Here is a 14,101-nt window from a genome sequence, read left to right on the forward strand (position 1 = left end):
AAAAGAGCTATGTGCTGTGGGCTGGGTGTCATTTAAAAATTCCTATTACAGCTGGGTGATGGTGGCACACGCCTTTAATCCCAGCACTTGGGAGGTAGAGGCAGGCAGAGCTCCTGAGTTCTGGAACTATCATTAGTTTGGGGCTTCTAAGAATAAAGCTGATAAAAACAGTTCTGGAACCAATTTCCTATGAATATAAAAATTGTATTTTGCTGCATAAACACCCAGTATAATTTCTGGTTGGATACTGGCATATTTAGTTTTTAAGGAGAGCTAGATTGTATTCTAGTTATTCTACCATCATACATCTGCATCTTTACCAACCAGCACTCATTAAAAGGCTGTGTGTGTGTGTGTGTGTGTGTGTGTGTGTGTGCACGTAGGTGTCTGTGGGGTCCAGAAGAGGGTGTCAGATTCCTTGGAGCTGAAGTACAGGGGTTACATGCTGTCTGACATAAGTGATAGGAAGTAAGCACAGGCCCTATCCAATCACAAAACGTGCTTGTAGTTGTTGAGCCCTGTCTCCAGCATCCCTTCCTCGCCTGTCACTGGTTTTGAGGCATCCTAACTGTACAGTAACCTTATGGTGGTCGATACTGTTGACATACAATTTCCATCTGTATGAACCCATGTGTTTCCATAATCCCAATGCCTTCCAATTCCTCCCCTCCCCATGCATTCTAATTGTACTGTTGTTTTCATGTGAGTTTTGGAAGTTTTTCCCTTTTCCAGGTCTATTTAGCAATCTCTTCTCAAACACTCCCTCCTTGTCTACAGCTTGTCTTTCCTCATTCTTCACACACTCCTCTGCAAACAAGTCTTAATTTTGATGAAGTCCAGTGTATTCATATTTTGTTGTCTGAACTGTATTTTGGGGATTCTATTTTTTGCCTAGCTCTAGATCTCAAAGATTCTTTCCCTAAAAGTTCTGTAGTTTTACCTTTTATATCTAAGTTCAAGGTCTGTTTTGAATTCATCTTTCTACATGATACTTATAACTGTTTTTTTTATTATTATTTTTGGAGGAGGGAAAAGTCTATGAATTTGCCATTTCAGGATCATTTAGTAAAATACCCATTTCCACTGAACTTTTAAAAGTTTGCCTGGCCTCGTAGAAGGCCAGTTCTAGAGAACACAGAACTGGTACCCAGCCTGGGGCAGAGACCTGGCTGGTACTTCACAAACATTGGAGGATACACTAGATGGCAAACACTGTGTAAAAGTCTGTGGAGGGGTGAGTAGGCTGAGCAGCTCTGAGGAGGTTTCAGTTAGAGATGCTATTTTTCCAGCCACCCTCAAGGCCAGGATGGAGCCATCTGAGGTTTGAATCTTCTCAGGACAGGGCTGGTCTCGACAAGGCTTCTCAGAGCTAGTTCCATGTGAACCCTTTCTATTGCCTGGGACATCAGCTGAAGAGCCAGAAACCTGGATGAAAACTACCCAGGAATTCACAGCACTGAGAGCAATGGCCCTGGATAGACTATGTCTTTGAAGAAATATGCATGGATCTACTCAAACCAGCATTGTCAAGGTAAAGGACATAACTATAGTCTGGCCTTGGGGTTCCCCGCATTGTCTCAGGAGGAACCTAATCTGGCTAAAGTTTATTTTTTTCCTTTTGCTCTTTTTTATTTAACTTTTTATCCTTTGTGAATTTCATATCATGTACCCCAATCCTACTCATCTCCCCAGCTCTCTGTACCTGCCCTCTGAACTTGCAACCTCCCTCCCAAAAGGAAAAAAAAAAATCTCATTGTGGGAGCGGTGGTGTGTCCCAGTGTGTCCCACAGTCCACCCTTTTGTCCATACTTCTTTACTTGCAAATATTCACTGTAATGAGTCACTGGTCTGGTTAGAGGCCTCTTGCAACTGCTCTACTATCAATACTGGATCTTCACCAGGGCTCTTCTGAGATATCCTATTGCTGCCCTGTGTCATTGAGATTCTGCAGCTTTGGATCTGCAGGACTGGCCCTTCATATGCTCCAGCAGTTCATAGATGGGGCAGAGGTTGGAGTGGACCAGCTGAGAGCCCTGGATCTGGGCCTGGATGGTAGCTGAGCTAGTCAGCCTGCACCCAGTCCACCAGGGCAAGATCTTCAGCACTGTTCCGGCTAGCTCACCCAGTGCCACAGATGGCAAGGGGCAGGGCCAACTCTCCTCCTCTCATGCCCTTGGGAACAGCTCACCCCCCCCTCCCTGACCCCACTACTACCAGTGTCAGCACTACTGTGCTGCCCAGGTGAGGTACAGGGTCCACTCTCTCCAGTGCTGCACTGGCTAAAGTTTTGTCATCTGGACCCATTTGGAGTTAGTTTCTTTCTTTTTTTCTTTTTTAGTTTTCTGAGACATGGCTTCTCTATGTAGCCTTGACTGTCCTAGAAACTCACTTTGTAGAACAGGCTGACCTTGAACTCAGAGATCAGATACCTGCCCCTGCCTCCTAAGGGCTGGGATTATAGGTGTGTATCGCCACCATCTGGTGGTTGGAGTTACTTTCTATTGCCTGATTTGTATGCTGAAATGCTCAACTTCATTTCTTCACAGCCAAGTTAGGGTTTGGGTGGACAGGTATGTGTGACTGTGAAAATCTCTTCCTCAGAGTACTGTACAGTCTACCTGCAAGATACCCAGCTCACCTGCAGCAGCCACCTCTGCACAGGTCCACCTCTGAGCTCCTTTAGCTGGCTGCTCTAAGGCCTCCTAGAGCCTCTGTGAAATCAGTGCTTAACTAAGGACATCATCACCTGATTCTGTAGCCACACTTCAGGACTCACTCGCTGGCGTTACTCTCCTTATGGGAGCTCTCCTAAACTTCTGATCCCTGCACCACTCCTGAGTTCTACCTTCTGACAGCTCCTTTCAGAAGGCTATCCCTTTCTGTCACGAGTGTGTGGCCAGCATGCACAGCCTGGGGCAGTCACTCAAAGGCAGAGAAACCCTGGAAACCCAGGAAGCAGGTGCCAATCAGCCCTAATCAGCATCTTGGCTCTTTGGTGCTGCTGTGTGTACCTTCTGCTGTGTGGTGAGGTGAGATCTGCTCGGAACTGACACTTAAATTGTGGATCTTGGCCCTCTAGCATCCTGGGATTTCAACACCTCACGCTTGATTCCCAGGAATTCTGCTAATCTGAACGACATGGAACAACTTATGACAATCCAGAAACTTCTAGCAGTTACTTCATATTTCTTTTTTACTTGCTTCTGCTCATTTCCCAGTGACTCCAAATGCTCATCTTTAAGATCCTCTGCAGAAGCATTTGCTCAACTCTCACTGACAGTCCCACAATTTTCCTCCATGGCTGATTGGAAGCTCGAGGGCTGGTTCTTAAATTTCACTCAGAATGCATTTTGTCCCCATCTGGATCAGTTTAAAGGACAGCTTAACTGCACCTGACTGGGGGTAGAGGTTAAGACTTTTCCTCCCAGGTTCCATGTATATTCACCATCCTGCCCATTCTGTCCACAATAGATACTGTTCTTGCAGGCCACTGTGCTGAAATCTAAAATGGGTTCTGGTCATCATTCCTCCCAGCTATGGACATTTGCCAAAAGGTTATTCTATCCTGTGCTAACTGGGAGGGTTCCGTGTGTGAGCTGTTTGTATGTCCTGTTAGCTCCACTAGAAGAGGCTGTGCTGATCAAGTCCACCTGGGAGACCAATTCTTCTGAGAGCCTAGCTAGTCAAGTGACTCGCAGAGGGACCCAAACCACCCTTGATCCTGACAGACAAGAACTGGTGGGTGACGTGCCTGAGTCAGAGCCAATTCTTAACCATAGCTAGTATTAGATAGGCAAGAGGGTCCATCTACAAAGCCTCAGGTCTGATTCTACCTTAAATGTCAGCTGTGTCTTTTCATTTATAGAAGAAATATCACAAAAGCAAGAACAACCTTGGGGACAAAAATAATATAATTCTCTCTCTCTCTCTCTCTCTCTCTCTCTCTCACACACACACACACACACACACACGTATGTGTACATGTACGTGTGTGTGTGTGTGTGTGTGTGTGTGTATCACTATTGAATATTTTTTAAAAAATATTTATTTATTTAATGTTTGTATGTGAGCACACTGTAGCTGTCTTCAGACACAACAGAAGAGGGCATCAGATCTCATTACAGATGGTTGTGAGCCCCCATGTGGTTGCTGGGAATTGAACTTAGGACCTCTGGAAGAGCAGTCAGTGCTCTTAGCCACTGAGCCATCTCTCCAGCCCCCAGTCTTTTCATTTTTTAAAAACCTTACATTTCTATAAAAGTACAGAATATAAGTAACATACTTGCAAGCAAAATAACTGTACAGCCACATGCCCACCTTTCACACTTAGTACAAACTGAGACAAATACTGCTCAGTAACTTGGAGCCTTCATTGTTATTCTGTGTCTATGATGCCTCTTCCATTAAGGCTGCTCTGACTTGACTATGGAGCAAACTATACAAGCGTGTTGGAGGAGAAAATATGAAATGGGAAACCACTCAAGTCAAAACTATTACCATTCATATGTGGATAATAACTTTGATGAAGACAGCAGACAATAAGCTTCATGAACATGTGCTGTAATACTGAGCAGAGACTATTTCATAAAGTTAAAGACAAATGGGTTTATGGAAACCAAGTGATTATCACAGATTATTGATAATGTCAGTACTTGTCTTTGATAGGTATGACTCGCTGTTCTTAGCGCTGCATGGGTCTCAATGCATTAACAGTTCCCTTTTGTCATGTGACAGGCTCCTTCCATGTAGCCAGGTCACAAACATGTACCATGTACCCTAGGCAGGCTCTGAACTCCTGATCCCCCTGCCCGTGCCTCACAAGTACAAGCTTACAGCCATGTGCCAAGCCACGTGGCTTATTTCATTTTTTACACATAAGGAAACAAAGGCTCAAAGACACAGTGCCTGGTTCAAGGATGCATTGTAGGGTGAGACAAAAGATTCTAATACAAATAATTTGGCACAGATTTCTATCAAAATGCCACTTTGAAAATATGGATTAAAGATACCTTTGGATGACTTTTACGTTGCGCTTTTTTTTTTTTTTTTTTTTTTTTTTTTTTTTTTGCCTGAAACATTTCATTGTAGAAGAGTCTCAAGGAGTTTAAGAAATTCAGGAGATTTAAGACTCAAAGAAGTCCCTCCTATATACAGTTTACAGAACTGCTGAGCAACTGTTGGAGGAAGGAGAGAGGAAGGGAGAGGGGGGAGGGAGGGAGAGAGAGAGCATTCATCTCCACAGATGTTCTTCAGTACAGAGCTGCCTCAAAGCTGCAGGGTTGGGGTTCCAGGACTAGAGCCTGCAAGAGGTGTCACCCACACTGTGTGCTTTCAGTGATGTAACTGCCCGGGTCACTCACATGAGCCTATGAGTAATCTCACTAAAGTCAGGATCACCAAGCTGAACTTGGATGGAATCCTCTCTCTGCTCTGTCACTGCCCTGTCTATCTGGGTAGAGAGGAAAACACCGTCTAGAAGACTTAAAGGATTTTTAGGTAGCTGGAGAAAAAGAAGTTGGAACAGTCTTAAAGTAAAGGATGGATAGCCTTGTCCTCTGCACAGTGACATTAAATATATACATAACCTCCAAAGAGTAAACATTATTCTAACAATTTAAAGAGAGATGCTGAAATTCAGGAAGTAGAACTTAAGAATGTTCTTCCTCTGGGTGAGAGTAGAGCTTCGTGGTACAGTCACTGCATACAACAAGTAAGAAAGCGTCCCACCAGCTCTTTACAGAGACACAGGGTGCCAGCCTTACCTTTTCTTTTTGCTTATGATCATGTCCATGGTCTGCAGCAGTCGCCGTTCCAGGGCAAGAATATCTGTGTCAGTCACGTTCCTGCAATGAGCAAGAAATGAGTGATGTCTGGGGTCCCATGCTTGGGCATCATATAGCCACCTGGAGAAACATAAACTCCATATAGCTATTTTTTCTGTTGTCCTAGTGCAGTAGAGGGTACCCTGTGCTCAGTCTTTCTCAGCTTTGACCTAGACACATTTGAAATATATGCTTATTGGCTAGAGCATATATTCAATCTGTGGGTCGTGACCCTCAGGCAATTGTCTATCTCCAAATATGTTTACACTACAATTCAAAACAATGGCAAAGTTACAGTTATGAAGTAGCAATGAAAATAATTTGATGGTTGGAGTCACCACAAGATGAGAAGCTGTCAGGAAGGTGGAGAACCACTGGGCTAGAGAGAAGGCTTGGGGTTAAGAGTACTGGCCACTGCTGGAGAGGACCTGGCTTCCCAGTACCTGGAAGTGGCTCACAGATGTCTCTAACTCCAGTTCTAGAGCATCTGATGTTTTTTGTGGGTATCAGGCACATACATACATATAGACAAACACTCATAGACGTAAAAATTTAAAAAGATGCTTAAATTGGCATGGTCTCCTACTATTTGATGTCAAGGAGGAACTAATTTCCTGTAGTTGGGAGAAGCTCACACTGTTGTCCACTGGAAAGATGTATTTAAAGAGTGTATGCAAAGGGACATAAAATTCGCCACTTAAAAAATAAATGAGCCAGATGTGGTGGCACATGCCTGTAATCCCAGTGTTCAGGGGGTTAAGGTAAGGGAATCTAAATTAAAATCAATTAAGGGTACATATTCAGTAACAGTGAAAAAGGAAGGAGATAAAGTATGTGTTACCTGAGGAAGTAGGACATGTATGTGTACGGACAGTTGACAGCACCGAATCCGGAAAGCAGAGCCATGAGCGTCACCCCGATCACGCCTACCCGGCTGATGAGCTGCTCTATGGACAAGATCCCTGAAAACACCGATGCACGTTAATACTGGGCACTACACACAGAGCGGCTTCCATCTGTGCCACAGAAGCAAACACTGCTTACAACATCAACCGGTATCTTATACAAGCCCATTACAACATTTGTTTTATATTTATTTGTTATGTGTATGAGCATTTTGCCTACATGTGTGCTGGTACCTGTGGAGGTCAGAAGAGAGTGTGAATTCACTGGAACTGGAGTTACGGATGGTTGTGAACCATCACATGAGTGCTGGGAACCTGCCTAGGTCCTCTGCAAGAGCAACAAGTGCTTTTAATCACCATCTTACCAGCCAACAAGCTTATTTTTAAATATTGGCAGGCTGCTGATCTTTGCCTTTGTTTATTATATGAAATGCTGAAACAGATATTGCTATTTCATTTTAAGTAAATTAATTATGATACATATGCTTCCTTTAAGATTGTTTTTAATACTTGTACTAGCTAGTTTGGTGTGCCAACTTGATATAAGCTGGAGTTATCACAGAGAAAGGAGCTTCAGTTGAGGAAATGCCTCCATGAGATCCAGCTGTAAAGCCTTTTCTCAATTACTGATCAAGTGGGGAGGGCCCACTGTGGACAGTGTCATCCCAGGGCTGGTAGTCTTGGGTTCTATAAGAGAACAGGCTGAGCAAGCTAGGGGAAGCAAGCCAGTAAAGAACATCCCTCCATGGCCTCTGCATCAGCTCCTGCTTCCTGACCTGCTTGAGTTCCAGTCCTGACTTCCTTGGTGATGACAGCAATGTGGAAGTGTAAGCCGAATAAACCCTTTCCTCCCCAACTGCTTGTTAGTCATGATGTTTGTGCAGGAATCGGAACCCTGACTAAGACAGTGCTTTATTAATTTACTTCTTTGCATGCATGCGTTCGTGTCACAGCGCACATGTGTTTAGAGGACAACATGTAGGAGACGGTGTTCTCCTACAACCGTGAGGATCCCAGAGGGGAGCTCAGCGCATCAGGCTGGGCAGCAGATGCCTTTGCCCACTGAGCCATCTTACAGAATGACTATGTGCTTTTAAAAACTACATGTTTCCTCAACCCAAATGAAGGAGTTTTCCTCCCCAAATCCAAGCTACCATGTGGAAGGTGTTGGAAGGTGAGGCAGACTGCAGACACTGGGTCACTCAGCTCATTCCCATCTTTTTTTAGCTTTTCCCCCTGTACTACAGGATCTGGGAAGCACAAAGCTCTTTCATTCCCAGATTTTCTTGAGACTACAACTACAACTCTTGAAACTCAGTAAGTTTCACCGACTGAGATGCTCATGTGAGCTGTGAGCAGTGGCTGCCATGGGCAGCCCGGCAGAGGCTCTGCACAGTGGGTAAGAGCACTGGCTGCCAGGCCTAACAGGCTAAGCTGCATCCCTGGGATCCACATGGAAGAGGCAGAGAACTGACCTTAGAGGATGTCCTCTGACCTCCACATGAGCACCTAGGCATCTGCACACCCACCCACGAGTGTCAGAGGAGAAAAAGGATTGGGCCTGTCAGGGAAGCCCACTCTGGGAGAGAACAGTGGCAGCCAGCCCCGCCCCTTCCTTTTCTGTATTCCTTGGCTGTGTCCTTGGCCATCCACTCTCACTATAACACACTGCCTTGCAACAGACCCAAGCAACATGCCAGTTGACCACTGATTGAAACCTTAAAACTGGGAGCTAGCCGGGCGTGGTGGCGCACGCCTTTAATCCCAGCACTCGGGAGGCACTCGGGAGGCAGAGGCAGGCGGATTTCTGAGTTCGAGGCCAGCCTGGTCTACAAAGTGAGTGCCAGGACAGCCAGAGCTACACAGAGAAACCCTGTCTCAAAAAACCAAAAAAAAAAAAACTGGGAGCTAAAATAAATCTTTCTGCCTTTTAACCGATTAACTCTTGTTACACTAACAGAGCTGACCAGCATTCAATAGGCCCTGTAAATCTTATGTGGCCAAACTAACATTTGGTACCCTCAGAAAGAAGGAAACATTTTGTTTCAAAGTCAAATACTTCTGAGAGAAATAACTTGCTCTATTTCCCACAATCAAAAGTTTAAAAAGTTATTATGATTTTTCTAATTAGAAAACTAAAAAACCCCTCTTCCCACATCTGCTCTACTCACCATGTTTTGGGCTGAGTATGGGGAATGGGTCTCCCAGCTTCCAGAAGAAGTACATAAAGGTCAGCCATAAGAGACAGGAAAAGAGCAGGCGCTGTTTGTGCACTGAGATAGGAAAACGAGACTGTTAGTGGGACAGCTACTACACAGCTTGCTTATTACAAACATGAGGGTAATTAATATGCAAATGCTGGAACTACATAATTTTTGGCAAAAGCATTCTTACCACCATTAGGAAACCTTTCTTATGTGTAAGTAGAACATTTCATATATTAGTTAGGAATTTCTTCTCTTATTCAGTCTTTAAAAATATTGTTTTCATTTACTCTTTGAAAACTTCACACAATAGATTTATTATGTTCTTTTTCCTCCACCAACAGCTCCCAGATCCTTCCCCATCATTAGAAAAGTGTTGCTAAAATTACAATGTGGACTGAGTTCAAGGAGATGGTATAGTAGAAGCCGAAATAAGTCTGGCAGGAGACCAGGAGACACAATCTACTTTCAGACAGAACTCATTTGATGACTGCTTTAAGATGCTGTGCCCCCCAGATACTGAAATATAGAAACAAAGCCATCTATAACCCACTCCTAACAGCATGCTTCCCAACCTGCGTGCTGACGTGAGAAGACGCAATACTCACACAGTTGGATGTTACTCACGATAAAATAACCAATGTAGAAGGGCACCATGAAAACCAGGATGAGCAGAATCACACACAGGTTCAGTTTCCAATGGAAGTAACGGGAGCTGAAATTAACAGCAAAGGTTTGCAGGGAAGCCGGCAACTCTCATGCTTTTAGTATTCCTAAGGTCTCTAGTTCTTGGAGCCTATGCTGAATACGACCCATGGAATCAGCTAACTAGGCTGTTACTTTGCTGGGCACCTTTAATCCAACCAAGCACTCCAGAGGCAAGAGAACCTTTTTGAGTTTGGAGCCAGCCTGGTCTAAATAGTGAGGTCTAGGACAGCTAGGACTAGAAAGAGATACCCTGTCTTAATATATGTGTGTGTGCGTGCACCTATGGTGGCTCATACTTATAATCCCAGTATTTAGGAAAAGGACAGACGATTTTCAACTTAAGGCTAACTTAGGTGACATCATTGAAACCTTGTCTCACAAAAGAAAAGCAAAACCAGCATTTTATATATGAGTTTCTGAATAGCACATAATCACCTTGACCTGAGATTTTCATTTAAAAAAAAAAAAAAGACTGTTAGTGTTTCAGCCATGCTCACAGGCAGTATGGATAACATACACATACTCTAAATGTAATAGTAACAACAACAACAACAACAACAACAGAATTTAAGGAAAGCTTAACCCAACGACAACAATAATAATAGGATTAAAGGCAAGTTTAATCCTGCACACCTATATCTCTAGGACTTGGAGGTAGAGTCATGAGTATTACAAGGACAGCCTTTGTCACATACTAAGCATGAGGCCGCCCTGGGCTACATGACATCTTGTCTCAAAACCAAAGCAAAACTGGGCTTGTGAGAGGGTTCAATGTAAGGTCACTTGCTGCCAAGCCTGATGACATAAATCCTGGGACCCGCATGGTGGAAGGGGAGAAGTGACTTCTGAAAGGTGTCCTCTGACCTCCATTCATGCAGGGACCTCTATGTGCCTCTCCCCAATAAATAAATAAATAAATGTAATAAAAATTAAAATAAAAAAGAATCAAAGGAAAACAAATGTTAATAGCAATTCTGAGCAATAAAGACTCAGAAACTCTTTTGTAGCTTGATCTTAACATCTGACATGCACAACTTTCACTAATATTTATAAAATACATCTTTTTCTGTTAAACTTTATACAGGGCAAAGTGACACATAGCTTTAATCCCAGTATCCAGAAAGCAGAGGCAGGTAGATCTCTCTGAGTTTGAGGCCAGCTTAGTTTATACAATAAGTCCCAAGCCAGCCAGGGCTACATAGTGAGATGCTATCTCAATAAGTAAATAAGTAAAAAAACCCACAAAAATTAAAAAATGTAGCACTTTTGCTTTTTGGAGAAACAATTGACCCACATGAAGTGTATAATCCAATGGTCTTTAATTATTTTAGGCATTTCCGAGACCCCATAGAGACTCTGTACCCACTACCAGTCACTTTCCATTGTTCCCCATCTCCCCCGTCCAAGGAAACCACCTAAGTCAATAACTGAAGTACTTCTGTGTCTGTGGACTTGCATCTCTGGACAGCTCCTATGAATGGAGCGCTATCATGAGTGGCCTGCGGTTGTGATTGGCTGTTTTCACTTAGCATAGGGCTTGCAAGGTTCATCCCTGTTACAGCTTCTATCCATAGTCCATCCTCTCATGGTTGAGTGACATTACCCCATTATTCATCGATTCAGCAGCCAATACACATTTGGTTGTTTCAACCGTAAACTATTATACATAGTGTATAAGCAATGATGCTATGAACATCTGTGTCGTGTGACATGGCCATGCTTTATTTCTCCTCACAGAGACGGGATGGAATGGTCGAGTCTGTATTTTTCTCTGTGCACTGCTTCTGTGTGCTGCACACTGCCCCAGCAGTATGTGAGAGTCCAGCATTATTTGGCTCTAACACCACTTGCTGCTGTCTGGCTTTTGGTTATCACCATGGTGGAAATATCATGGCACTGTGGTTTCGACTGGTGCTTCTTTGATGGTTAATGACAGTGACCATCTTTTCATGTCCTTATTGGCTACCTGTCTATCAGTCAGACCGTCTGTCTACTTTTTATACTTTGCTCTTTCCCTTTAATGGAACTCGGGACTGAACCTAGAGCCTCCAGCATGTTAGGTAACTACTCTAAAGGAAACTGTATTTTATGACCTTTGTACACTTTTTTTTTTGTTTTGTTTTTTTTGTTTTTCGAGACAGGGTTTCTCTATGTAGCCCTGGCTGTCCTGGAACTCACTTTGTAGACCAGGCTGGCCTCGAACTCAGAAATCCGCCTGCCTCTACCTCCCGAGTGCTCTTTGTACACTTTTTAACTGTGTTGTTTTTACCACTGAATTGTAAAATTTTCTTTGTATGTCTCAGAAAGAAATTCCTTATTAGATAGGTGGTTTGAAATAATCTCCTGCTCTTGGGAGACCTATTCATATCTGATAGTGTCCTTGCAAATTACTGAATTTAAACTCAGGCCTTGTTACATAAAAAATAGACAAATGGTTGGGTGGCCTATGAGGATGTAGAAAATACAGGCTAAGCAACTAAACTGAGGAAATCAGGAAAAAGAATGATACTGGTAAGAGGCAGGTAGTCCTGAGGATGGCTGGGCTAGTCCTGATGGTTGTTATAAAACAGGAGTTCTGGACACTTGCTATGGATGGGAAACAAATTTAGCTCTAAATTAATAATCTATTTTAAACAGATGATTTGATCACACAGATAAATCATAGTGTCTGTAAAAAAAAAAAAAGGTCAAATTGGTCATAATTACAAAATTTTATTACCCCAATGAATTTCCCCCCAAAGAGTTATAGGATTCACTTAATGATTAATGGATGATAATATCCTTCCCCCAAAAACCTGTATGGGTTACAGAGGACTGTCCTCACTGTTCCCCCATATTACAGATGGACAAAGAACCCATAAGTAACAATGAGCCTCTGGGGGGGGGGTGCAAAATCACTAAGTAGAGATGTTTGTTTGCGTTGGTAGCTTTTGCTCTCTGATGTCAGAACATCTAGAAGGCAAAGGATCTGTACACAGTCTTTAGCTGGCTTCCGGAACACGCTAGGAGGCAGTAGGTCTGACCCAAGTATACTTGTTCTGACAATTAAAGGTCAGTCACAGGCTAGAGAGATGCTTAGTGGCTACGAGCACTTATTGCTCTTACAGAGGACCCCGTTCTATTTCCAGCACCCACCTGGCAGCTCACAAATGTCTGTGACTCTAGTGTCATAGGATCCGATGCCCTCTTCTGGCTAACTTGGTACCAGGACACTTACAAGCATGCAGGTAGAACACTTACACATGTAAGAAAAGCTGATCACATGTTTTAGCTGAACTTTTGAGCTGAAGATAAAGTGATGTAAAGTGATGTTCGCTTGGGGAAAAAGGCATCCAAACAATACCCTGCATCTGAATAGAATGCTATATACTTTACTCAGAGGCAAGTCTAAGGACTACTCATATTCAGAACCAAGTTTCTCTTTTGAAAACTATTTTGAAACCCAGTCACAAAAGAACACACATGATATGCACTCACTGATAAGTGGATATTAGCCCAGAAGCTTGGAGTACCCAAGATACAATTCACAAACCACATGAAACTCAAGAAAAAGGAAGACCATAGTGTGGATACTTTGAGCCATCTTAGAGGGGGAAACAAAACACCCATGGAAGGAGTTACAGAGACAAAGTGTGGAGCAGAGACTGAAGGAATGACCATCCAGAGACTGCCCCACCTGGAGATCCATCCCATATACAATCACCAAACCCAGACACTGTTGTGGATACCAACAAGCGCTTGCTGACAGGAGCCTGCTATAGCTGTCTCCTGAGAGGCTCTGCCAGTGCCTGACCCCTCTAGTGTCGATGAGAAGCAGCACACACACTTCCGGGAAGGATGCAGGACTTGCACTTACCTGCTGTTCAGAACTCCCAAGATCTCAAAGATGATAAGCTCAAACATGGTGCATGAAAACGCAAAGGTCACGGAGAAGATCACCTGCACCACATACTGACGCACCTGTTAAAGCCACATGCACAAGTTGGTCACAGCCTTGCTAGAAATCCTTAACTGATTGATAATCTTCTTTTGAAAAGTCAGAAAACCTGTGTTGACCTCCCCAGTCTTTGAAGAGGAACTTGGGTTAAATGATGGAAGTGAGCAGCACTTTCGAATCATGGCTGCCTCTTTCCAGAATCTTCTTGTGGTTGGGGAATTTAAAGCACAAGAGGATGAAATGACAGGGCCATGTGTAGCACTAGATTCCCAATGTCAGTGATTAAAAGACAACAGATCTGTATGCATGCTTAATGTTAAAAGGAGTTCTTCAACACTGCAGAGCTCGCATCAGCTCTGGAACTTTCCTGAGATGCCTAACAGTATTGAGCAGAACAGAATCTCTATCTATAATTGTGGGCTCTTCCAGACAGCTCTCCAAACTCCTAAGGAGGTTTACTATAGAACGTCTTAGAAATGCCCCAAAGTGCATGGTAACTAAACAGTGAAAATTATATTAGAAAAT

General features: G+C 43.4%; 1 protein-coding gene across 2 annotated transcripts in view; it reads right to left on the bottom strand.

The window, feature by feature from the left end:
* Window positions 1-14,101, bottom strand: part of LOC110291289 (Golgi pH regulator) — a 34,876-nt gene that overhangs the window by 13,473 nt on the left and 7,302 nt on the right. The window contains exons 3-7 of one of the 2 annotated variants that reach the window (XM_021158347.2): window positions 13,496-13,599; window positions 9,540-9,646; window positions 8,899-9,000; window positions 6,664-6,784; window positions 5,763-5,843 (exon numbers count right to left, since the gene is read on the bottom strand). In XM_021158347.2, coding sequence (XP_021014006.1) covers window positions 5,763-5,843; window positions 6,664-6,784; window positions 8,899-9,000; window positions 9,540-9,646; window positions 13,496-13,599 — 515 coding nt within the window. Of the gene's footprint in view, window positions 1-5,762; window positions 5,844-6,663; window positions 6,785-8,898; window positions 9,001-9,539; window positions 9,647-13,495; window positions 13,600-14,101 lie in introns of those variants that run through there. The other variant, XM_029474972.1, reaches the window with a different exon arrangement.

The sequence above is a fragment of the Mus caroli genome, chromosome 3 (assembly GCF_900094665.2).
Source record: "Mus caroli chromosome 3, CAROLI_EIJ_v1.1, whole genome shotgun sequence".
Lineage (NCBI taxonomy): Eukaryota > Metazoa > Chordata > Mammalia > Rodentia > Muridae > Mus > Mus caroli.